A 27136-nucleotide genomic window follows, 5' to 3' on the forward strand; every position below is an offset into this window, starting at 1 on the left:
GTTCTTTGGAGCGGGGCCAAAGCCTGTGCGGCTTCCTTGAGCACTGGTCTTAGGGTGTCCTTGGGACCCCATCTCAGGAAAGTTGAAGTTGGTGCCCTGGCCAGTTTCTGTTTTCTTTTTGACTTTAGCTTGTGAGCATGTCACACATTGGATACGCCTCTGCCCCGCCCTCTGACTTGAGCTCAGGCCTCCAGCTAGGCTGAGAGCTCTCCGATAACCACATTAAGCCTATGGCTCTAAGTCAGGAACTTTCTACCCACCTCCAGGGCCCCTGTTACCTCAGAGACCAGTATTTCAGCACTTTTTGTAACCTGGATTCCTTACCAGGGAAGAGCCCCACCCGAGAAGTCCTCTGTCCATAGTTAGCACTAAAAGTCTATGTAATTCATAATCAGAGGGACAGAGAAGACAGAGACAACTCTGAAGTCACTCGGCTGCAGATGACTTTGGGGAAGCAACACTCCTGGGAGGACAGAAGCCCACCGCCCCTTCCTTCCTGGGGCGCTGTAGGCAGACTGGGCTTTTCTCCTGGCTTCTGTTAGAACCAAGATGTTCTGACCCTCTCAGCATCACTGAGTCACTTGAAGGTTTGCACCAACATTTTAGTCAAAAGCAGGTTTGGACAGGCTCCTTCCAACTGCCAGGTTGACATGACACAAAATTGACAAGTGTCGCTTTTCTCCGGCACCTCTGGTTTCTTCCTCTGGCCCTCACCCTCTTGCAGAATCCTGCCCTCCTCCCCCTCCTTTCTGAGGCCAACAGGCTAAACTTTCCTTCCCACTTTCTCCTAGCAAACTCTCTTTGGTAAGGTCTCTGACCTGTGGCCATTTTAAGGGTAACTCGTGCTGGAAAATCTCTAATTGAAAAATTAAGTTCTGGTCCTGGCACCTGATAGTCTGCCCCCATATTTTTTGTTTTTAGCAACAGGCAGGATAAACATTTTGAGAGAAGGGCAGCCGGCCCTTCTTCCTCTCTCCACTGAAATCAACCTACCGGTTTGACTAACTCTATTACTGTTGCCTATTATCACTGACTTCTTTCTTTCCTTTCAAAAAAAATGTTGCGACACTGAGCCCCAACCATTAGAACAACTCTGAAACCTAGATTTTGTAGGCAGGACTTCTCCTCTAATGACTGCTTTTAGACGTTAGAGTATGGCATGCCTGATTGCGATGCACGGGTTAGCACACTGCTATCAGGCAGGGTTAGGGACTGAGAAACAGGTGTGGCCAGGGAGTAGGAATCTGGGAATCATGCAAGGAATGAAAGCTGAAGCCAACAAGGATGGATGACATCAATGAGGGAGACCAAACATAGCTGGGAGGAGAGACCAGAAAACAGGGGCAGGCCAAAGAGCAGAATAAGAGACTGAGAAGGTGGGCTCTACAAAAGAAAGAAAACTGGATTATCCCAGGTCAAGGAGTCAAAGTTCACTGTAGCAGTCTGGCCCCTAGTTCCTTCAGGAAAAAAAAAAAAAAAAAAACTTTTACTTTTCTTACAGTCCAAGACTAATGATGTCTGGCACATAGTAGGTGTTCAATAAATGTTTTCTAAGTGAATAAGTGTCTTCTCCTATTAAAAATAACTAGTGAGACATATGTTCTTTGAGTTGAACTGGCATTTAGAAGAGGGTATAAAACTTGTGTTCTGACATTTTCAAAATGTACTCTAACAGTTGTATGGAGATTATTCATAGGATTTTCTAAGAGGCAGGATTTCAACTCATTGTTGGGTCATGTTATTTTCTGTATATATTTATGATGACTGTAATTAAAATAAACCTCATAATCAAAAATGGTTTTTTTGCAGTAGTGAGGACTGAATCCTTTGGTGCTCTACTGCTAAGTAACCCCCCCACCAGACCTTTTTATTTTATTTTGAGAAAGGGTCTTAATAACTTGCAGAGACTGACCTTGAACTTGCCTTCCTTCTGCCTCAGCCTCCTGCGTGGTGGGGATTATAGGTGTGTGCCACTGTGTCTGACTCATAACTAAACTTTTAAGGAGGTTTTCTATTTGTTGGCAATACACATAAATGCGAACTTTTCATCATTTGTTACCTGTTTATAAAAACTAAATACCAAATATGCTGACTTTGAAACACCTCATGCATTCTTCAAGCTTTAATGAAACCTCATTTAGATGCTTCTAAATGTTATAAGTCACAAAGTGGAATCAGAAAGAATTAACATATTATAACAATGTACCACAATGTTATATATGTTATAACATTAATATAACATAATTTTCATATATTCTACGATTAGTTTTTGGCAAGCTTCACAAAATGATTAGTATATGCATAAGCAAAAATTTAGCAGTTTTAAAGAACAATGAAAATGAAGCAGACATTACTTCAGAATTCTAAATCTGACTGCCAGTTTCCAAACACCTGTGGGATCGAGTGCGGTCACTGACGGGAGCATGGTGTGGGGCGCTGAGGTGTGGTAGGGGACTGGGATCAAGCTCAGTGCAGACGAGGAGATCAACTCACATGACTGTCCTTAAAGAACAATCTGCTATTATAAAGAAGCAGATAAAGATTATACATGGCACAGATACAACTTGTAAAGACCGTACATACATAAGAACCTTCTACTATTGCTCAAGGGCAACGCACAGCTCAGACGTCTGCTGGGCTGCCGGGCTGCGGGTGGTAGAGCACACTGCGCACAGCTGGCTGGAAGGGGCAGTGCTGTAAGCAGCGGGGAAAGGGAATGGTGGGCTAGGAATCAAGGCCCCACAGGTGACGCCTTAGAGAAGAGACCCCTGACCGTCTTGTCCACAAGCTCCAGAGGGGAGGATGGGGAGTGGGCATATGCACAAGGGCGGAAGGGTCAAAGCGGAAGGCAGGGCGAAGGCTGCACCTTGGAGATGAGGGTTCCGTGGAGCATCTAGGAGACCCTGTGATGGTGCGGGAGAAGGGGCCAGGCAGTGACTGATGCGAGGACAGGCCCGGAGGGAAGAATGCTTCTATTCCATGTGCAAGAGGACGCTGAGGCTTCCTTTGTCTCTCTCTGGCTGGTACCAAATGAAGAGGGTAGTTCTTTTTTTTCAGTGTTGGGGATGGAACCCCAGGGTCACATGCATCCTAGGCAAGTGCCCCACCACTGAGCCGCATCCCTGGTCCCCCAACGAGATAAACTGCTCATCCCAGTTGGTGAAAGTTGACTGTGGAGTGAATATACTTATATGCATGCGCACCCAGTACATATATGTATATACACATGTGTGTGTATGTATGTATGTGTGTTCTTACCATGATATATTCTCTGTCCTTAAAGAAGCCTTAGACGAGTGGAAATGAAGAAATACGTCTAAAATAATTATAGGGACGGCAATGTATCTAAACCCAACAGAAGGTGGCTATCAGAAGTCCTCAGAAGGGAAAAGACCCCAGTAAAACATAAGCATTCCTGTTTAAGATGTGCACTAAGACAACAAAAAGGGATGAAAGGGGGAAATGAAGACATAAATATCATCTCTACTTGGGAACAATATAATCACCTACCTATAAAATTCAAGAAATTAAAAAAAAATCAAACTTATACTAGTACTAGCTCTGGTGGCCTCTATAGACACAGATCTCTCCCCCTACCCCTCTCTGTTTATATATGACCTAAATACTTTCCCGAACATTAACAATGACCATTTAGAAAATATAAGGGAAATCCACAAAAGAAAACAAAACATCACAATAAACCTGGGACAGACATAACAAGAAATGTAGAACACATCCACGTGAAGATCAGTTTCACAAAGACCTAACGAAAGACACAAAAGACCTAACGAAATGCAAAAAGAGGCAAAGTTTCTGATGGAAAGACTCAGTGTTGCAAAGATGTCAATTATTGTGAGACTAATTCATACATTCCGTGCAATCCCAGTCAGATAATTAGTGGGATTTTTACACAGAAACTCTACAACCTTAGTCCAAGATTCATATGCAAGACAGAATGCTTGAGAATAACTAAGACAATGGCGAGACAAGACTTCCCTTTGGTTAATACTTCCTGTGCATTCCTGCTCTTCTGAAGGTTTTGCTTCTAATAACTGATTTAGTTCTCACAGCAACTTCACAGAGTGGTTACTGTTATTAACCCACTTTTAAGTTATAGAAACTGAGATAAACTAAGTATAGCAACTTGTTTGAGGTTTTACAGCAAATAAGTGGCAGTGGCAGAGCTGGGTTCTGAACCCAAGCAGAGTGGCTCCAGAGTTCATGCTCATAAGCATCGTAACATATGGCTGGTATTGGCACAGGAAATGGATGAATAGGAAAGAAGAGAAAGTCCCCAACAGACTCACACATACATGGAAGTATGATTTTTAATGAAGGTTTTTTTTTTTTTTAAAACAGGGGAGGTATATCACAGTCAATAAATCATATTAATAACTGGATGTATATTTGGAAACAAAACTAATAAAATAATATTCCTACCATTGCTGCAACAAATGACCCCAAACGACCCCCAATAAACTTTGTCAACTCACAGCTCTGTAGGCCAGAAATGTGAAGGGGTTCAGCTGGCTCCTCTGCTCAGGTGGCACAAGGTCAAAATGGAGGTGTCAGCTGGCCTCGGCCCTACCTGGGGGCTAAGGGGGAGAATTTGCTTCCAAGCTCACCCAGGTTGTTGGCAGAATTCGTTCCTTACAGCTATAGGGTTGAAGTCCCCATTTCCTTGATGGCTGCCAGCTGGAAGTCCCTCTTAGTTCCTTGAGACTGCCTGTGTTCCTCATCATGTTGCCCCTCCACCTTTGAAGTTTCCTGGGTCCCTCTAGTCTGAGTCTTTCTGACTCCTCCTTCGGCCACATCTCTTCTTCCTCTAGTCAGAGAAAGCTCTCAGCTCTTCAGTGGTCATGTGCTGGACTGGGCCCAGCTCTGAGATGATCTGGGGTAATCTCCCATTTTTAAGGTCACTGATGAGTAACCTTAATCACATCTGCAAAGTCTCTTTTGTCATGTAATGTATATGCTCACAGATTCCAGAGATTAGAGTATTGACCTTTTGGGGACCATTCAGACGTGATCCTTATCTCAATATACACAAGACATTTAAGATGAGCTAAAGAGTTAAATGTATAAAACAAAACTCTTGAAAGTTAAGAAAATAAGAGTATACATTTCATAATCTTGGTATTGACGCTTTTCTAAATAAGTTTGTAAGTCATGATGAAAAAGAAAAAAAATAATCTCAAAAAAATTGAGATGTTGAATAAAAAAATTAAAATATAATAGGGAGGATGTATTTCAAGATATTCAAGTAACAGATCCTTAATGTACACGATATGTTTTAAAAACTTCTGTAGAGCAAAGCAAAATAATAAATTAAGGGAAAAAATTAGCAGTGAATGTGATGAAGCAATTCACAGAAATGCAAATGCTGAATTTTCACTCTTAGTAATGGAAGCCTAGATAATCCCTTCCTACATTTGCTTCAAAATGTTAGAGAACAAGGCAGGGCAGAATCATGGGACCAAGATACTGCAGATGACAGAACTTGTAAGCCCGGCATTTTTATCTAGTGGCCCTTGCCGATTCTTGAGTGGCTGGTGAGTGGCTGAGAAGCTGAACAGATGGTTTAACAGACACCTCCCCCTCCACACACACACAATCCAAGGAGATATAAATTATAGTCCAGGGCTCACTAATGGGGAGTGACTGGTAAAATCCCTTGGCTTTGGGTGCATTCCAAAGCGTTACACTCTGGGAGTGGGAGTGAAATGGAAATAGCCTAGAAATGAAGTCCACCTTCAAATCACCTTAATCCTTATAAATGAATTAAGGTTATTCAAGATTGCAAATAACACTACTTGTCTACTGAGACTACAAATGTACGTTCTCTCTGGAGAAATTAACATCATCCTAGGTCTTAAATAATTTCCATAAATTTTCATATAATGTATCTGCCTCTCAATCAAAAATAGCTAGGCCCCCAAAAACCAAGACCCATATGAACTCTAGATAATGGTTATTAGGCTAAGTCTTTAAAAGAACCAAGGTATGTGTTCAACAGAATTAGGAAAATAATTATGAGCTTGGCATAGAAAAATAAATTCAAAAAGAACTAAGTAGAAATTCTAACTCCTGAAAACATAATAATCAAAATTAAGAATGGATTTAAATGCAATGTAGACACAACTAAGGAAAAAATTAATGAACTAGAAGTTAGGCAAAAAGAAAATATTCAGACAGATATAGAGAAGACATAGAAGAAAAAAATTATATAAATTATATAAATAGTTACAAAATAGAAAATTAGGAAAAAGTATAATAGAAAATCTGATTACCATAACCACTAGAGAAAGTGTATCTGTAATTCACTGAGAATCTTTCAACAAAGAAAACTCTGGGCCCCAAAGGCTTCATCTGCATTCTACCAAATATTTTAAAGGAAGAAATAATACCAATCTTACTCAAACTCTGTCAGAATTTTGTTTGCTTGTTTGTTTTTGAAGCCAGCAAACTTTGATACCCACATTGAAAATGAGAACATTAAAATAGAGGAAAAATATAGGTTCGTCTCATCATAATCATGGAAGAAATCCTATATAAAACACATCAGTGAACAAAAATCGAACTAAAGATAAAAAAGGATAAGTTATGATTCAAGTGGGTTCATTCTAGGAATGCAAAACTAATTTAACATTAGAAAATCAACTATGCATTTCACACAGTAGCTGAATAAAGAACAAAATCCATATGATTATCTCAAAAGATGGAGAAAAGGTATTTAAGAAAATCCAATGTCCATTTGTGATCTAAAAAAGGAATAAAAGAGACTTTTGGTGAAAATAGAAACTTCATTAATGTAATAAATAATCTATATAAAGTCAGTTGTATTTCTATATATCTGCAACAAACTGAGAAAACAATTTTAAAATGCCATTTAAAATAGCATAATAATGCACCTCAGACAGAGTATTAATCTCCAAGATATATAAAGAACTCAAAAAACAACATCAAAAATCAAATAACCCAGTCAGTAAATGGGCTAAGGTACTGAACAGACACTTCACAGAAGAAGAAAAACAACTGATCAACAAATTTATGAAAAAGGGTTCAACATCTCTAGCAATTAGAGAAATGCAAATAAAAACTACACTAAGCTTGGGCCCTGTGGGGCATGCCTGTAATCCCAGAGGCATGGGAGGCAGAGGCAGAAGGATCTCAGATCACGAGTTCAAATCCAGCCTCAGCAAAAGCAAGATACTAAGCAACTCCGTGAGACCCTGTCTCTAAATAAAATACAAAATAGGGCTGGGGATGTAGCTCAGTGGTCGCATGCCCCTGAGTTCAATTCCGTGCCCTGCCTCTGCAAAAAAAAAAAAAAAAAAAAATTACACTGAGGTTCCATCTCACTCCAGTCAGAGTGGCAATTATCAAGAATACAAGCAACAATAAATTTTGGTAAGGATGTGGGGAAAGAAGTACACTCATACAATGCTGGTGAACTGCAAACTGGTGCAACTGCTATGGAAAGCAGTATGGAGATTCCTCAGAAAACTTGGAATGGAACCACCATTTGACCCCAGTTCTCCCACTCCTTGGTATATAACCAAACTTAAAATCAGCATACTACAGTGATACAGCCATATCTATGTTTACAGCAGCTCAATTCACAATAGCTAAGATATGGAACCAACCTAGATGCCCTTCAACAGGTGAAAGGATAAAGAAATTGTGGTATACATACATAATGGAATATTACTCAGTCATAAAGAAGAATGAAGTTATCACATTTGCTGGTAAATGGATAGAGTTGAAGAATATCATGCTAAGCAAAATAAGCCAATCCCAAAGAATCAAAGGCCAAATGTTTTCTCTGATATGTGGATGCTAATTGATAATAAAGGGATGCAGGGTTAGGAAAGAATAGAGGTACTTTGAATTAGAGGGGAGTGAAGGGAGGGGAGGGGATATGAGGGTAGGAATGATAGTAGAATGAATTGGACATTATTACCCTATGTGCATATATGATTATGTGATCTGTGTAACTCTATATCATGTACAACCAGAAGAATGAGAGGTTATACTCCATTTATGTATGATGTGTTAAAGTGCATTGTATTGTCATGCATAACTAATTAGAACAAATTTAAAAAAAAGAAAAAATAGCATAATAATATGTCAAATACATAAGAATAATCTAAAGAAGATATGGAAGATATCTTCACAGAAAGTTTAAAACATCATAAAAATTAAAGAATGCTCAAAGAAGGATATACCATGTTCATGAACAAGACTTATTAAAAACTGACAAGTCAAGGCTTAAATATAAATAGAAATGAAAAAGGCTATGCAGAATTGACTTCTAGAATGTAAACTTCACAAGGACAAGGATTTTTGTTGGTTTGTTCACCAATGTATATCTAGACCACATAGTGGGTGCTCAGTGAATATTTAGTAAATTGAATGTTTAAAGTATCACTTTCAACAAGTTTACAAACAAGTGAAAGGAAGTCTACTAGAGTAGAGGAAGGAGAATGGGAGAGGGGAGTGAGAACAGGAGGGAAAAGGGGGGATCATGAACCAAAATCAAATTCCATACATGTATGAGTTTGGGTGGATAAACCCAACTGCTATGTAAAAATATAAAGATCTAAAAAAAAAAAAAAGAAATTCTCAGAGTTCACTCTGTCCTTCAGTTACCATGACGTTTGTATTTACCATCTCATTTACCTTCCTGTGTTAATCAAGTCACACAGAACCTCCAAATCATTCAGCCTAGTTTTCTGATCCCCACCCCCCATTCTTTCTGCAGAGGCATTCATTCAAATGAAAACGAAAGCCAAAGGGTAGAACAGTAAGTTAGGTTGCGGCTGTTTCCACCTGGGGTGCCAGCCTGGAGCCCTGGCCCTTGCTGTTGCTTCTGTAAGCAGCAGGACAAGCTGCAAGCCTGCAGAGCATGACCTTGCATCCTTTCCACTGTACCTGGCGACTCACCTGCACTGGGAAGAGCCCTCTAGGAAAGTTTCTCAGGGCCAGCACCACTGTGTGGCAAATTCCTTCCTCCCTTAACATCCTGTCAGAGTGCTCTCTACTCCATGTCTCCTCACCCTTTCTGAAACAGCTTGAGTGCCAATCACATCCACAAAGCCAAAAATGATCTTTCAACTATGTTTTCTCATTGTAGCAGAAGCTTCTAGAGGATGGAAAATCAAGTTTTCTATATCATGTCTACACAGAGAGTTGAGTAAGTGTTAGGTTGCCTGATTCAAAATAGGCTCACCTTAAAATTTTTAATAATGCCAAGTGTACTATATTCTTCACTAGTGCTAGTTATTTCATTTAACCTAATAAGTCACCCTTTACATTTGAACTTTTTTAATAATATTTTTTCCTACTAGAACTATGTTTTCGAATTCTTTATAGAAACTGAACAAGTAACCTATATAGAAAATATATTCAAACGGCCTTTTAAATTTCTGAATTGTTCACTATATTTAAAAAAGAACACCTTTCTTTCCACGTATTGAATTGAACTGATTTATGTCTTGGTCTCTAAAATACCTCTTCTCTATTATGTGCTTGCCAATAATCAGTTTTAATGACTTCTAGTTCCAAATGGCCTTTTCTGTCAGAACTTAGTAAAAAAGAAACTGCAAGCAAGTGGCGTCTTAGAATGCTCGAGGCCCTCCTCTGCACATGACAAGCACAGTAATCAGCCATCGGACGTCTCTCTCGTCACCACGCTGCCTCGCCCCACACTCTCTTGCCATCTCTGCGTTTATCTCTTCTTTCACTTCCTTTTTCTTGCTGTTCACTCAATTCTATGAACTTGGTGCTTAGTAGTGCCAGGAAAATAAGCCTTGATAAGATACTCCTCAGGGATTGAGTCTCCTTTTCATCTTCCTGAGAGACTCGGTTCCATTACCCAAGTTAATGCTTGATAATTCTTTTTGCTCATCCATTTTAAGAGGGGGTCTTAAGTTTTTGCTTTTCCTTCATTTTTAAGAGTCTCTGTAATTCACTGGTTTGGAGTAAACCATTTGGATTAAATCACTTGGGGACTGAAAAATAATTTTAAAAAGACTAATATAGAAGCCCAAACTATCTTTAAAAATAAAACCAAAAGAAATGAGGTGATCCTATCACATGACCTCACAATAGGAAGAAAAGCTGAGAGCCAGCCCTGGGCCGGCAGGCTTGGAACCTTCCAGTTCCGGGTTGGAGCCCGGTGCAATCCTGGTGCTCTCCCCCGGTCTTCTTGGTCCCTTAGTATTCACTGTGACAACGGAGAGCCACTTCAACAATGCAGAAAATGCTTTCTGGAGAAACAGCTGCGGTGATGCGGTGGCTGTGGGGCTGACCCTGGATCTGATTGGTCAGCAAAGCCCAGGATTAAAGCCCTGCAGCCAGCGCACAGCACCCCACCTCCACCCCAGCACAGCTAACCCAGTGTGATAAAAACCAAGGAGTCTCAAGAAAGCCTGGGGCATCGGCACACTTGCCCAGAAGAATGCTTTTAGTTTTCCTTAAAAATGGTGGCATGCATCATGCAGGACTTCTAGTGAGGCTTTTGGGGACAAGTATTCGACTTGCTCTGCCTCTAAAATCTACTAGAACAACTGATTTAAAAGGAACATGTTGATGAGATTGTATTTTAATGAAAATATATTGTCCCTGACATTGTAGCTTACGTGTTTTTTCTGAAAACAGGCAAGTATTCAAACCCTCATTGAGAACAAATTGTGGCCAAAACTAAATGTGGTTCTATCCCTCGTAACAACTGAGTCTTATAACGATGCATCATACCAGCTGTCCGGGAACAAATGTATTTTGTTGGCATGGGAACAAAAGAATTAGTCTGAATTTTGTAAATAAACTGTGGTTATTAAAATTGCTTGAAACAAGCCAGAATAATAACCATTAAACATGAAAAGTCAATAAAAGTCTTTGAATTATACTTCTGTTGCAATTATTATTCCTGTTTTCATAATGTGCTTTGGGATAAAGCATAGTTTTGCGTTGTTAGTACTTTTAAATAGATTTCACTACAGATGAGTTAGCCCACAGCAGCCAACACTGTGAAGTTTTAAAATCCATTATGGAAAACAGAAATTAAAGGCTTGGAGATCTGTAGAAGACCAGTTCTTCCTTTTAACAATTGTCATGATTATTGCTTAATTGATTTTCTGTCTCCACAGCATCATCTTCTTTAAGGCGTCTGTGACTCCATAGATTTGCTGGTCACCCTTGATGATGACTGAGGTGGTTTAAAGATAAGCAGTGCTAGTCAGTGGAAGCTTTAAATATATCGATTTTGGTTCTCCTGATACCCATGTTGCTCCCGGATAGATCACTGGCATTGTGGGCGGCCAGTAAACTGGGAATACAAACGATACTGACTGTAACAGGGTAACAGGCAGTTAGATCTAAGCACGTCTGGCAATGTCCAGCGTTATCTGAAAGCTACTTACACAAAAGGGATGAATTTATTTTTAATACCTAGGAACCTAGGAAGGAATCGGCAGAGTGCTCAGCTATCCATGGAGAAAATACAGTAGAGAACGCACTGTGCTGGAGACCAGGCAGGGAACTCTGCCCTGCTCTCGAGGCCGCGGGAAGTTGGGCTGCACGGCAGGAGCAGGCACCTCGCTTTCTCCCTCTTCTAAAACCCTTTTGGAGCTCTACTGTCCAGGGGAGAGCCCAGGGCCACAGGGAAGCCCTCCTGCCAGGAGACATGAGCACCCCGATGAACATGATGAAGAATAACTACCACGCGAGTTTTCACAGAAGCCTCAGCAGGAATGTGTGTGAGGAACTGTTGGAGTTGGTCTGGGAGGCACTCTACCAAGGGCCCGCTTCACCGCCCAGGCCCAGTGGCTTTTGAACTCCTCATCCTCTCACTCCCTGTAGCACGTGATGCTGTTAATTTTTCCTCTTCCCTGCTCCTCCCGTCCATCCTTCTCTGGCCCGATGCTGATCCACAGGTGCATGGCCCCCTCAGAGCACGCCAGCTACTGGAGGACTCTGGTGGGAAAGCCATCCATGGAGGGTAGCAGGAAGCACTACAGAAGCACAGTGACAAAAGGATACAAGTGGCAGGGCCATGCAAGGACAGGGCTGGGGACAGCACAAGCTTTCTGGAGAAATTCAACTCAACAAGTGCGGCAAAAGCGTGAGGAGCACGGAGTCCTCGCCCTAAGAGGCATCGAGTCTAGCAGGAAACCTTTCTGGCTTTCCCAGCCATCACCAGCTTATCTTCCTGCCTATACCTTTGAAATCCTCTTTGTCTCCTCCTCTACTCCCTCTGGTCCTTCGAACTGGCCGTGCCATGGGTCTGGTGGCTCACGCCCTCTCCGCTCTCCCTCTGTTCTTCCTTGTCAACCTCATCCACATACTGTGGGCTTCTGCTGCAGCCCCAGAAAGATGACTCTCACGTCTTTACATTCCCAGGGCTCTTTCTTACATTTAGATTCAGAGTTTCAACTACATGCCCCCAAACGAATATCCTGCAAGCACCTCAGATGCAACATCCAAGAAATAATAGTACTGTTGTTCATCATGCGCCAGTTTATCAACTCAAAGACACAGTATTATTTTTTGACATATTCTTCTCTTGTGCCCTGTAAATTTCTGTTCTGTGAATTTTCCTTTTTTTTTTTTTTTGGTACTGGGGGTTGAACCCAGGGATGCTTAGCCACTGAGTCACATCCCCAGGCACATCCACCGCCCCCATCCTGCCTCTTTTTTTGACAGGATCTTGCTGAGTTACCTAGGCCTTGGCTAAGTTGCTGAGGCTGGCTTTGAACTTGCGATACTCCTGCCTCAGCCTCCTAAACCCCTGGGATTACAAGAATGCACCACGTCACCTGGCATGAATTTTCCTTTTAAGTAAGTCTTCACATCTACCCCTTTCTTTCTACTCCCTTTAACAACATCCAGTTCAGGGCTTCCATATTTCTCCTGTGACTAGTGATGTCAATAACCTCTGAAGGGGTTTCTTTTCAATTCTTATTCATCTTATCTGCTGGCTGCTGATTAATCTTTGTAAAGCAGCACTCCCCAGGAAGGAGAGAAATCCTCAACTGCTGACAACGGCTTTCTGGCGAGTGATTGAACTCCTTGGCACTGCATCCAAGATTGGCCACGGATTGTCCTAACACATACCACAGTGCTTAGTGAAGAGCAGGCCTCAATAACAAAGCATTCTTTTAGTGGACAAAATGAATGAAACTAACTTTCTGGTCTTGTTTTCCTCTTCACAGATATTACCCTCTGGCCAAGATATTACTCAATATTCCCTGAACACTTCTAAGCAAGTTCTGCTTCATGTCTCCCCTCGTTCTGTTCCCTAACTGGAATGTCCTTTCTCTCGTTAATGGTCAGCAAAGGTCTCTTTCTCTGCCATGAATAACTGTAATTATACACATTGCAGCTGCATGTTTTATAGTTTTTGAAGTATTTTTACACATATCTTGTTTTGCTGCTCCTAAGAGCCTGCAGGAAGGTACTATTGCTAATATTTTACTGATTTGGAACCTGATATCCAGCAAGACTAAGTGACCTACTGAAGATCACATGATTGGTAGTGACAAGGGTAGATTCTGAACCATAGTGCTTTCCCCACTGGATCACATCAGTTCATGAAGTCTTGGTGGGGGTCTGTGGGACAACCTCTACCCTCTTCCGCAAGCCTAAGCACACAATGACCACTGAAACTATCTGTGGTCACTAGATTCTCTCCTAAATTTACCAATGTGTTTAGAACCTAAATAGAAAGTTGGCTGCTGCAAAGCTCTGACTGAAATGTGATTGAGGTGTGACTGGCCTTTAGCTATATATTTTAGAATAATTTATGGGTTACTTGTGCCTGTACAGTCTAGACCTTTAATGCTTGGACTCACCAGACAATATTCAGAACTTAACCAGCGGGCTGCAAAAATTGCTGGCCACAAAATCAGAGAGTCCCACCAGGGGCAGCTCAAAGCAGTGGGATGAGGTGGGAACCCAGGAGCTTTTAAGAGGACATGGCAGAAGTGCTGACCCTCTCCTGACCAGCCTTGAAAAGAACTGGTCTCATGTACCATAGACTCTTTTTTTTTTTTTTTTTTTTTGGTACTGGGGATTGAACCCAGGGCCTTGTGCACGCAAGGCAAGCACTCTACCAACTGAGCTCTCTCCCCAGCCCTACCATAGACTCTTGCTCCACGTCCACCAGCACCCAGCTCTGCCTGTAGTCGGGGAGCCAAACCTTTTCCAGGACCCAGGCAGGCAGAAGGTGGCACCAAGGGCAGTTCTTTCCATATCTTGTGACTCTGAGACTCTGGGCCATTTAGAAGAAAAAGAACTGACGTTAAAGATTCCATGCCTGGAGTCTACGTTTAGGACTGCCTCCTTAGCTCTGCTGGACTGAGAGCTCTCGATGGCAGGATCTCTGACTTCATCTTGTTTCTCCTCAGTACCCACCGCTGCCAAGCACAAAATGCCTCTCAAAATAAGACAATGTTGGGTAAAACAAACATTGACTCTCCCATGGAATACTCAGCATTGCAAGCTATTTATTAGGATGTTTCCAAATGATGTTTTTCACTAATTTGTTTAAAATGATTTATGGGAAACAGAGTAATCAGTGTAATGAAATGTGAAAAAAGTAAAATGTCAACAATGATATTACTAGAGACCATGAGTCTTAATGAAATCTTTTATAAATGCACTGCTCTTAGCCATTGGTTATGGCAAATCAATATGATATCCAGTCAATATGAAATCTATTCATAATCTCAGAATTTAAAAGAGTCAGATTGAAGCAGGGTTTTTTAATGTGTATACCCATGTTCTATCATCTTAGTCTGTTCGGTGCCTTTATGATGAACACATGCTTTCCACTGTGTCAAGAACACCAAGTAAAGATCATGCTTTCCTTCTCTTTTCTATAATGGATCAGACCAAATTAAAGACATCATTTGCTCACAAAGGGAGTTTTAGTTTTGCCCACAATATTCTAGCCTAACCTGAGCCCGGGTGGTAAATGGCACCCACTCATTTTACATCATTTTAATATGATGGAAAAAACCACCCTGGGAGGGAACAGAGCATGTGCAGTCCTGCCCTGGGTTAGCCACACTGTGCTGTGCAGTGGGGAAGTCACTTCCTTTCCTGATGGCTCCATTTCCCGCACCATCAGGAAGTCTGATTGGATCTCTGCTGAAATTATGGGATTCCTGCTCAGATCTTATCTGGAATTAGAAATTATTTACTCTTGGTATGGATAAAAATAATGGTGATTTTAATTACTTTGCTATTTATAGATTAAAGGAAAGATCATGTTTTGGCAAGACTAACTTAGAAAATTAGCATTTTCTAACTCCATTTCTCTTGGATGTGTATCAGGGTCAGCGCTTCCTCTGGACCCGCAGTGAACAGGCCTGCTCTGCTGGCTCTGACCTTCCAAGTGAGGAGACAGGAAAGTGGAGGCACCCAGGCGAGCGGTGGGCAGCAGGGATGCCACCCATCAAGACCTGATGGGAAGCAGTCTTTTGTTTTTAATTAAAAACATAACTTTTAAAATGCCTCATTCATTTTTTGTTTTTGTAGAATCAAAACACAGGAATTTTTCTTAAATGAAAACCAGAAACAGTTCAAACTTTTTTTTTTTTTTTAAAGCAGGCAAGTTAAAAAAAGCAGCCTAGGAAATTGTCCTTTGTAATTCTGCCAGTTTCAATTTTGAGGCTTTGTGCAACTAGTATCAGGATAATAATATTTGGTTAAAAAGAAAATGAAGAATGTTCTAAGTGGCTGTTCTGCACCCTTTTCAGTTGTCTGATTGGCTAATGTGAGGCTGGCTACTGTGACTGCAATTGCTTTGAAGGATGACAGAAAAAGAAAGAAAAAGAAAGTCAGAACAGAATGTCAACATTTTAATATCCTAAGTAACTTCATATGTAAGTAGACCCTAAAAAGTGTCCATGACAATAGTTCTAATTATTTTTCACTTCTATTAGTGTCACAAATTGAAAGAGGAACGTGGATCAAATTTAGGCAAAATAAAATATTAAATTCACTACAGATAAATAGTATTTATTAAGTGCCTATTATATGCTGCTCAGTTTTGTTGAAACAATTGACATTTCTTTCCGAGTTACACCCTAGGACCTTGTGGAAAGAACCCAACATCTCATAGTTGTGAAGATTATGAAATACTCAGCTTTACCCATGGGTATTTCCTGACATTTCTTTGGTAAACTATAGTCTTCTAGAAGATATCAGGAATTAGTGTAAGAAGTATTCTAAAAAGCTATTGTCACTACAAAGATGAAAGCAACTTTGATGATCAAAAAGAAGTCAATAAAAAAAGACTGAAAGTAGTTCCTGAATCCTTCCCTATTGTTCATTTGGGATTTCTTAATTTCCCTACTCTCAATATATTATGGAATTTTCTGTGTGAAGTTTTGCCATGAATTAAAGTGATGTCAACAAAGTTTTACCTTAAGTCATATTTGACCACCGGCAGGAGAAGCCCCTGTCCTCCAGGGAGCACGGTTTCCTGCTTTGAAGAAGCTTGTCTTTTCTCCCTGTAGTCACAAGTGTCCTTGACCGAGGATGGCACTTAGCTGACCTCCAGCGACAAGAGACCCGGCAGCTCTGACCGGACACCACCGCACTCCTGCCTAAGGAGCTGGTCTGCTTGTGTCCATTTCCCTTGCCTTGCTTTGCTTTGCCCATGCAAGGTCAACAGCATTTGCCTCTGCTGCGGGCATTCAGAACAATGTTTGTTTTCCTGAAAACTTTAATAAACTCACTTTCACTATCACTGCCACCAGTTTTTTAAAAAAATTATTAACTAGAAATGTAGTTCAAAATTGTCATGAAAGAAGCAAAGATTTGAAATTCAGATAAACTTGGGTCTGATAAACCTCTAGTATTTCTTCTTAGCTGTGTGGTTTTGGGTAAGTTAAGCAACCACTCTGGGTTTTAGTGTGTCATCTATAAAATGGGGATAGTAATGGTTACTGTGAGCATTCAATGAGCTAACGTGTAACATTTCTTTTACAGTGTCTGTCATCTTATAGGCATTTAATAAAGTATAATTAATTTTTCATTCCAGTATTTTCATTCTGTCATCCTATTGACTGTATGACATATGACATAAACACTACATAATACATATATGTATATGTACATATAGGTACTTATGCAAATCATACACACATTCTATATATATGATATATTGCATGGGGTATACATTAAAGAGTAGGAAGTCAAGTCAACTGAGTTTTTTAAAAGTCTCATATCTTTATACAAAAATTAACTCACAATGTATCACACTTAAAAGTAAATCATAAAACTATAAAGCTTTTAGAAAAAAGGAGAAAATCTGAACCCTAGGGTTAGGTAAAAAAATTTTTTGATTTGATATCAAAAACATGTACCAAAAAAGGAAAATCTGATAAATCAAACTACATCAAAATTAAAAATTTTTGGTCTATGAACCTGTTAAAAAAAATGAAAAGAAGCTATAGAGAAGGAGAAAGTATTTGCCAAGTGCAAATATTAAATATTAATACTCAGGGGCTTAATTCTGCCATTTGGTACAGTCCCCTATTGTGGGATCCTGTTTATAAACATCTCCAAAGATCAAAAGAGTTCTCTATTAGCCTCTAACTTAATATTCTTGTACTGACTTTTACCATAAGAAAACCTATGGGAGGTTCTGTACATAGTGGCTCAGTGGCACTCAGAAGCAGGTTAGCAATGCTACACTCAAAGGCTGAAGACAATGTGTTTATAAAGTCTCATCAAGACTCATGTTCTTCTTGGGCATGGTGGTACACACCTGTAATCCCAGTAGCTTGGGAGGCTGAGGCAGGAGGAGCACACATTAATTACAAGTTCAAAGCCCGCCTTAGCAACTTAGTAAGGTGCTGAGCAACTCAGTGAGACTCTGTCTCTAAATAAAATACAAAATAGGGCTGGGGATGTGGCTCAGTGGTTGAGTGCCCCTGAGTTCAATCCCTGGTACCCACCCCCCCAAAAAAGACTCATAGTCTCTATTGATATATTGCTGACTTCTTACTTAAAATTGTGAAAATTAGCACTTAATTTTATAATCCATTATATCCAAAAGAGTTGGGTAAAAATAATCCTGTCAGTTGAAAATAAAAGAGGTCATTAGCTATTGTCATGGCTAGATTATTCTGGTTTATGTTTTATAAACAGAATGGGAAGAAAGAGGAGAGAGAAATCTTAAATTCAAAAGAAAACATGATTTATGCTTCTAAGTAAAATAACATCCATTTATTTAAAAGCAACAACACTGTAGTCACCATTGGCTATGTAACTATATCCATTTCCCTTCTTTTTTTCTGGTTTTCCTTTCTTGCCTAATTCCATCACCAGCAGGCAGATCCTGATTGGTCTAGGCTGATTTTGGTGCTACTGGTCTTCTTGCTAAGGACTGGGCATGCCAGGTTGAGCATGTGACCTGCTCTGGCCAATGAGATGTGAAGTGAGGTGAGGGAACATGGTTCTAGGAACGATTTCCTTACTTTTCAGGAGGAGATCCCAGAAACTGTCCATTCCTTTCTGCCTCTGGAGAGTACAGATCTGGGCAAGATGCCTGCCATCCCTGTGGCCATCCTGAGTCACTTTTACCATGAAACCAGCACAGGAGAGCCAAGAGAACGCCAGAGATGCAGAGCCAGAGTCTGCCCGGCCTCAGACCTCCTGTTCTACAAGATATTACGTTCCTTTAATGTTTGTGCCAACCGTAGAGGGTGTTCTGTTACTTGTAAAGAACCCTAGTTGACCCGGGGCCTACATGAGCTCCCTGACCCAGAGAAAGTAAACAAACAAACAAACAAGCCGAAGGGGAAAGGAGCGCACACCTGTTCTTGTGACTCCAGTTCTTTGTGCTGTAACTTCTTCTCTGCACATCGCACCTGATTAGAGCGGTTTTCTAGTTCATCTTGTAAAACCTGAAATGGTGTAAAACAAACATAGCAATTTAAAAAATTAGCATACTTGGGAAAAATAGTTTTACCACATGAATTGGCATTAAAAAGGCCTTAGATCTCTAGTTTATTACTGTTGTTCCATGGAGTTCAGGCAAACAAAATCAGGCTGTTGTATGTTAGGTGCAGGTGCATTCTGTGTTAAGAATACCTAGTATGTAGAACAATACGTAAATGTTAAACAACCTTTTTGGGCAAACAGTAGGTAGTTAATACTTTTAAGTTAGTCAAGCAAGTGGATAATGTGATTTTTGAAATGCTAGCAATTTCACATTGCTTCACTGAACAATATTTGTCTAGAAAATATTGTGATATTTTGTGTCAACTATTGTAAAAACCTTACATATAGAAATAAGCTTAGAAAAGACTTTACTGTTTAAAAATTGTTATGCGAGTGTAAAACCTAATGTTAGGTAATCTAAATGATTTCTTTGTGGCTACAGTAATATCCTATTAATGATAACTTCACCATATTGCCCTAAAGCAGTAGAAATACATTTTTCCCACTTAAAAAAAAAAAAGAATACCTAGTATGAAAAATTCCAAACTTATGAAACAGACAAATTAGCAGATATCAATTCACATTATAAAAATGTCTCTTATTTGTCAGTACAGAACCACAACCATATAGTAAAGCATTAAGCTATTTCTAATTAAAATAGCCCTCCTAGGGGCTGGGGATGTGGCTCAGTGACAAAACACTTGTCTAGCATGTGAGAGACCTGGGTTTTATCTCCAGTACTACCAAAAATAATAAAGTAAAGTAGACTTTCTAGTACACCTGCAAGTATACTTATATTCTGAAAGGTATTGAAACAGAGGAATCTTAATACCTGATCAACATAGCATTTCTCAAAATTATAAAATTATTAAATTATTGTATTAAAGAAATCTCTTTAGGAAGTTAGAATGGTAGGGAATTTGAAGAAACTACAATGACTGGACAGGTATAAACTTTCAGTTGCCCAATTGGAAACATAATTCAGGTTAATATGGGGAATTTAGGAGTCACAAAGATCAATAATTATCATTGTATCAATTTGCCATTTTAAGTAATGAGATAACTAGAAAAGAAACAGGATCCATTCAAATAATCCCACATAACTATAGAAATCACACATGGAGAGTTCCAGTAAGCAGAACACGGGATGATAACACAAAGATGTCAAGTAAATTCTCAAAATAAAATCCATGTAGTCAATATTATTGAGTTCCTGCTTTATGTCAAAATTACAATAAGTACTATAGATATAGAACTGAAAGAAAACAGACCAAAAAAAAAAAAAAATCCCCCCATTCATAATGCTTCCATCATAATGGAAGCTCATTCTCGAACCATCTTAAATTAGAAGTTCTTAGCCTGAGGTCTATCCATGCACAGACCTGCAGGAGGAGAGAGGACAAGCCACAGAGATACCCACAGGACAACCTTCTAGGCGGCAGACTTGGCTGGGTCAAGACCTCGAGGAAGCCACAGAAGCCAGTGAGGAGATGGAGCAATAAGGTCAGGGACATGACAGGGCTCAAGTCATCCGGCCACATGGTGTAGCACAGATCAGTTAAGGGCTTTGGGTTTTGCTCAGAGGCAGATGGGAAGCTCCTGCAGGGCTGTGGGCAGGCACTGCTTTGGTAGACTGGAGAGGATGAGGCAGAGCACGGAGGCAGGTCAGAGGCCGCCGCAATCCACTAGGAAAGGGATGCGGGAGAATTAGATGGAGGTGCGAGCAGCTGGTAAGGGAAGAGTTGGATTCCAGATATATTCTGAGGATAGAGATGGTGGCCCCAAGGAAGTAGATGCAAATCATGAGAAAAAAGAGGGCCCCCCAAAATCTGCCCGAGTAGTTAGAAGACTGCAGTTGGCATTTACAGAGATGGGGCAGGAGGGAGAAATGCTGGTGCTCAGCCTGCATATGAGCCTGAAATGCCTGTTACACAGCCATGTGGAGACCCTGGGTGGAAAAGCCCAGAGTTCAGGCAACATGTTGGAGGGCCCATTAAAAGTCCCTTGAGTGCAAGGTCAGTCTCTTCTTGCATATGAACACAGACAGTGGTGCTTCACCTTTAGGGGTTCTAGAGCCCTCTGAGCATCTGATGGAGGCTATGCGGTCACTCCCCAAAAGGGGAGAGAAATATATGCTTATGATTTGTCTCTGATTTTTAGGGAGTTCATAGATTGCCTGAAGCCCATGCATGGATAGACCTCAGGCTAAGAACTTCTGATTTAAAAATTCAGATGGTTTGAGAATGAGCTCAAGTGCTTTAGGGTCTCTTTGATATTAAACTTGATTATAAATCTACAATTTGACTAAGTCTAAGAATGAGCTTAGAAATCTCTTAAATTCTTTAATTGTCTCTAATTCTGTTATTGTGGTCTGTTTCCAAAAGGCTGAATGCAATTGTTCCTGTGCCTGTTGATCAAGCGGCATTCTTTTGCTTTTGATAGCGACCAGTAAATAGGATTTTAGCTTCCTTTCGGGCATAAATGGAGAGAGTAATGATTACTGCATTGGGAAGAATATTCATGCATCTGCTTCTCTGCCCCTGCTCCTTCCTGCTCCCTAATCCATCCTCACACTGCTGTCAGAGTGATCTTCTTAAACCTAAATCTGATCATGTTATTCCCCCACTGAAATGCATAAGCCACTCTCTAGCACCACCGAGATGTAGCTCGAGTTCCTCAGGACGCCATCGAGGACCTGGCTGAAGACTCCGTGTGCTAGTGTGTGGCCCGATGCTCTTGTCACTATCAGTAACAACAGGAGACAGGTGGATTTCACTTTTAACTTCACCATAAGCCTGTGCAGCAGGTTTATGGTGCATGAGAGGAGATCTCTGAGGTTCAGTGTGGTTATGCAGCTTGCTCCTATCCAGTGTGGCCAGGAGTAAGGCCACACTGAACAGGGATTTTAACTTTTCTCTGACTTCAAATTCTTCATCCTCACTGCTGCCTCAACCTCACTCTGTACCTCTTTTTTCTTTGCCCGGAAGCCCTTGTCCCACCTACTCGGTTCAGTGGCCTCATCCCTCTGACTTATGCTAGAGGACTAGCAAGCAAGGACTCCTCTGGGCTCTTAACCACTTGGTGTTGAGAACTGATTCACATCGTCTGCAGGTAACTGGTTCTCAGGGCTCTCTCCTTGCCATCTCTGCAAGGCCTGGTGCCATGCCTGTGTGATGCTTGGCATACGTGTGACTCCATCCCTGCTTGTGGAAGGGACTCTTCAACATTCGCCCTCTCCTCCCTGAGGACAAGTCCTTCAATCATCAGAGCTTCCAGCTGCCCTTCATTTGGCACATGAACTAAAGGTAATGATATGTCTTGAAGTATAGAACATGCAAACACCTCTTCTATTAACCTGTAGCTATCTCTGTATATATACGCTTGTGATACTGGTTGTAATAATGTTGTATTTTCTGCTACTATAAAATGTATTTTAAAAGAAATTTTTTTTTTTTTTTTAAATATCACAGAAAAAAGTAAAGGATATGCACATCTCCCTCCCTCCTTCCTAGCTGTGTCTTTCTTCTCTTTCACTTCAGGCCCCTGAGGGTGCCCACGTTCAGAGTCCCACGTCCTGCTCCCATTTCCTCAGTCCCCCTTCATACCTGCCTCTGGCCCCCTTGGCTCCACTGAGCCTGACTTCACTGTCACCTCCCAAGTGCCAAAGCCAGCAGCTAATTCCCCCTTACTCTATAGCAGCATTTGGTGTTTTCACATCCAGTTGTGTTCTTCCCTTGAATTTTGAGGAATTAATTCTGTCCAGCCAAGTCAAGGGATTAAAAAATGAGGCTGCTGCAAAAGAGAAGGACACATACAAAGAGGCCTGAGCAAGGGCAGTAGTGCAGAGAAGTGGACAGATGTGGCAGAATCTTGACCAAGGGATCAGGGGGCAGAGGAACTCTTTCTTATCAGGAGGCTTTATCCTAAAAGACCTGAGGGTAGCAAGAATAGAGTACATCAGAATGTCGGGGGCAGCACTGTGTTGGGTTTAAGGCGGCTGTAGGACTTCAAGGAGGATCCCCTGCTGTGGTCTGAATATTTATATCCCCTGAATCCATATGCTGAAGTCCTAAGCCCTGGGTAAGGGCATTAGGAGGTGAGGCCTTTGGGAGGCAGAGCCCTCATGAATGGGACCAGTGCCCTTAGAAGACAGGCCCGAGAGGTCCCTGGCCTCTCCTACCACATCATGTGCGAACACAGCCAAAGGCAGCCACCTGTGAGCCAGGAATCCAATCCTCATCAGATGCCAGTCTGCCACTGCCCTATCCTGGAAATCCCAGTCCCCAGAACTGTGAGTGATCCATCTGTGCTCTTTCTAGCTCACAGTCTGTGGGGTTCTGCTAAGCAGCCTGAGCTGGCCCGAGGACCCATCTAGCTGTGGCACAGCAAAGGTGGGTCTGAACAGGGCAGAGGGCTCTCAGAGGTGAGGTGCAGATGGTGCTTCCTTAGGAAGTAGGCGAATGAGCAGGAGGCCTAAACCTGCCCTGTGGAGGACAGCCACACTTCACCACGGGCAGGGGAGGAGAAGGCCCCACCAGGGAAGCTGCCAAGAATTCAGGTGGGCGGCAGGTGACTGAGAAGTTAGTAGGAGCAAAATCTAACTGAAAGAAAATTTCAAAGAGGACAGGGTAACAAAATCAGATCTGAGCCTTTCTCTACACTCTGTATGTTGAGAGACTATTGAGTTTTTACCATATTTTATCAACAGCATCAAAATAGAATTCAATTTACATTTGCTTTTCATAAAAGCAGCACTTAAACTTTGCTTATAGTTAAAAAATGTAAAATACTACCCTTTCAGGGTTAATCACAGAAAGTAGTTATGTCCAGAAATTACTTTTATCATCTACTCGAAAATCAGTTTAAAAAACTGAAAAGTATTCCATTTCCAAAAAAGTTAAAGTGTACTACATGAAAGGAAAATGATAGTTTATATCAGCAGCTGTTTCTGGTTTTATATTTTAAAAAATTATTGTGCTATCCAGTCTAACCTCAGAACTTGACAAAGGACCATGTGAAAATGACCATGACTACTCAGTAAATACAACTGGGGAGAACTTTCTTTTAAGTTCGGCTTCATTATTTAAAATCTTCAAATTGGACATTTTATGCTCCCTGTCCCCCCCCACGCACAACTTTTAGGTTATCCCTGAGAAAGATACAATATAATCGAATGGAATGTCCAACCCTAGGTCAAAAGTATAAAACAAAACCCAACTGGAAGAGTTAAACTGTTGATTCTGCAAAATCATTCCTCATCTCTTAGCTCTGCTGTGTTAACTGGCACCATTACTGAAAAGATAACTCCTTCTTCCCAATTAAACCTGACTGTAAATACCATCTAAATCAACTTGCTGGAGAGCTACACAGTTCCTGACTTTGAGTACTTTGTGTTGATGGGAACAAAGGATGACACTTTCCAGAAGAAAAATGTAAATGACTAAATAAGCTTTTCAAGAGCAATGAGGGTACACCACATTCTTTAAAGGCGAGGAGGTTATAGGATAATTTGATTTGTTTGAAAAATGAAAATAATTAGAGAAAAAGTGTGAAGGATTTTACAGGCAAATGACCTCTTTAGGAGGAGGAAAAGGACTTGGTTGCTAATTTGCCTCTTAAATGGCACCTGTGACAGTCCTAGACTTTTCTGTTGGTTTGAAAAAACGAACACAAAAGAGTGTAATAGTCAAGGCCATTTCCATAACATCTGTAAACGTAACTCAGAGCAAGTCCCTCCCTAACTTGTAAAACCACAGCAGTAAGACATTATGTGTAGTTTTATTAAAAATCCAGTTTTCTCCTACATTTCTTTGCCAATTAAATGAACATGAAGTGATGGCAGATACATGCCTTTTAATGATGAATAAATGAAACAAAAGTTCATTTTAATTATAAAGTAGTTAAAAAGTCATTTACTAAAGGAAATCTTCATTGGCAGAGAGAAGTACTATTTCAGTGATAAAAAAGACAACAACAATAATGCTGTCAGTGTATAAGGCGTTTGACAGGAGGCTTTGAGACTTGGTATCGCCTGTGACCAGAAGCCATTCTGGGGTCCTGAACTTGCCTCTGCCTGCCCACTGAATCACCTGAGTGCTGTGACTTTGGTGCCCCTTCCCAGAGGGCTGTCTAAGCAAGCACAGTTGTCTTCAGTTCCTAGCTCAGAATACTGTCCTGCAGGTTTCCACCGGAGAATACAGTTTCAAACCCTTCTCCATCCTTATCAAAATCTCAGTTACGTGGAATTTGGAAAAATCCACTTGCAAGTCAATCAATCACCAGCAGCTGGTCACACTCTCTGGAAGCACTGCCACAGCAGAGGGACTCCAGAGGCACACACTCGTACGTACTTTGTCGCGCCTTACCCCTTTTAAAGAGCTTTCCAACTACTTCTCACTGACTTGAAATCCAGGGTGTTTGACACATCTGCCTCTTCTGTGTAGCTAAGTTGGCAACATATGCTGTTCTTGGTCTTTCCACAGTTGCACTCTCTTCTGGGCCCAGCCCACATAAGGGGCAGAGGTAAGTGGGTCTTTTCCTTGGTTCTCTCATGCAGATTTATTATTAACCTGTCCTCTGGGAAGTGGGACTTGGAATGTTAAGAGTGTTCTGTTATTTGAAAGAACTGGGTTAAACCATATGAAACAAAAGGAATGTGGATTAACGCTTTGCCCTATAGATACAGAGATGGAGTTCTTCTGACTCTTCTCCCTACATTTGTGTAAGTTTGAAAGTTTCCATAATAAACAGTAAAAAAAAAAAATTGTTTTGAAGCTTTCTGTCTTTTGAGAATAATGAAGTCACCATAGACTTCCTTTCGTGAGGTTTGAATTTACTCTGATTCACTTGTCATTAAACAATGGGGAGGAGGGACATGGAGGGCTCCCTCACGTGCGTTCTGGACACAAAGTGAAGCAAGCAGGGAGTTGGGTGCTCATATTACAACGGAAGGAGGAGAGGACCTAGAAAGGGAAGGCTTATTCATATTTTTATTGGGGTAAAAATTTACATAGAGTAAAATTCAAGGTTTAGCTTTTAATGGCAATTGTCTATTTTCCACATGTAAGATGATTTTAAAATTTGTGTCATAAAAATGTTAAGATTACAAAATCTTGACATTGACCTATGGTCCATTGGTTGGCTGATCCATCAAAGAGAAGTGATGGCTAATCTGTGGTTACCCAGAAGAGACACCAAAGGTGAAATTAGAGTGACTCTCATTTAAACCTGAACTGCCTTTGTAGCAACACCCACGAGGGCTGAAGCAGAGTTATTCTAGTCTGTAAGTGGTGCTGATATTTCCGATGAGTAAGTTTTCTTTGACATGTAAACTGACATTCAATCTATAAATGTTTTGCTTTCTAGTAGTGCTAACTGAAAGCAAAGATAAAATAAATTAAACCGATAAAATTGCACTCTCTTTCCAAGTTAGATTTATAGTCTTTATTTTTTAAATCAGATCTTAAATGACTGGGAGAAAGCAAGAATACCAATCCCTGTCATTCCCACAAGGAATAAATCTGGGTCTGCTCAGGATGACCCAAGGGCAGAGTGTGACACTTTTACTGGGTGGCGTCACTGGCTACTTGCAGTTTTAATTTGTTTTATTATTATTTTGACATGGGCTAAAGCTAACTAACAAAGTAACAACTCTTTGAAGCCAAAATGTCACTCAAGATTTCTTTTAAGGTGATTCTTCATCATTCAGACCCACCCACGATGAATAACAAATCATTAAAAAACAAAACAACCAAAAAACCCAACCCTTTCATTAGTAGTATTTTAATTTTTTCCCTGTATTCCAAACAAACAACTTAAAAAAAAAATTAAAAAAAAAAAAAAAAAACTTCTCACAATTCAATCTCTCGGGATATCGGTGTGAGGAAAAGGAGCTCTTTGGGGATTTTTAACCCAATACATATGCTACTTTTCACATGAGGCGACATTCCTTTCAGGTGAAAGCTTTTAGCCATTGTTAGAACAAGACACATGCATGAGAAATTGCACTTGGACATGAGTTTACTGTGCTACTAGTTCCACATTTTAGGCAAAAGCATTATGACCAATATAAAACACAAGGGTGCTTTCAACCAAGGAACAAGAAAGTTTTCAATTTCTCTCTTTTCTTCCCTGTCTTTCTGGTCTATTTTCAGTCCTTTAAGATTCCTAAAGGATT

General features: G+C 40.7%; 1 protein-coding gene across 7 annotated transcripts in view; it reads right to left on the bottom strand.

Moving 5' to 3' along the window:
- CEP112 (centrosomal protein 112) overlaps positions 1-27136 on the bottom strand; it is a gene marked incomplete at its 3' end in the record, with an annotated part of 475585 nt that overhangs the window by 22171 nt on the left and 426278 nt on the right. For all 7 annotated transcript variants that reach the window (XM_079131573.1, XM_079131569.1, XM_079131572.1 and 4 more), the window contains one exon: positions 18834-18923. In XM_079131573.1, the coding sequence (XP_078987699.1) occupies positions 18834-18923 (90 nt within the window). The remainder of the gene's footprint in view (positions 1-18833; positions 18924-27136) is intronic.

The sequence above is a fragment of the Sciurus vulgaris genome (assembly GCF_902686455.1).
Source record: "Sciurus vulgaris genome assembly, chromosome: 3".
NCBI lineage: Eukaryota > Metazoa > Chordata > Mammalia > Rodentia > Sciuridae > Sciurus > Sciurus vulgaris.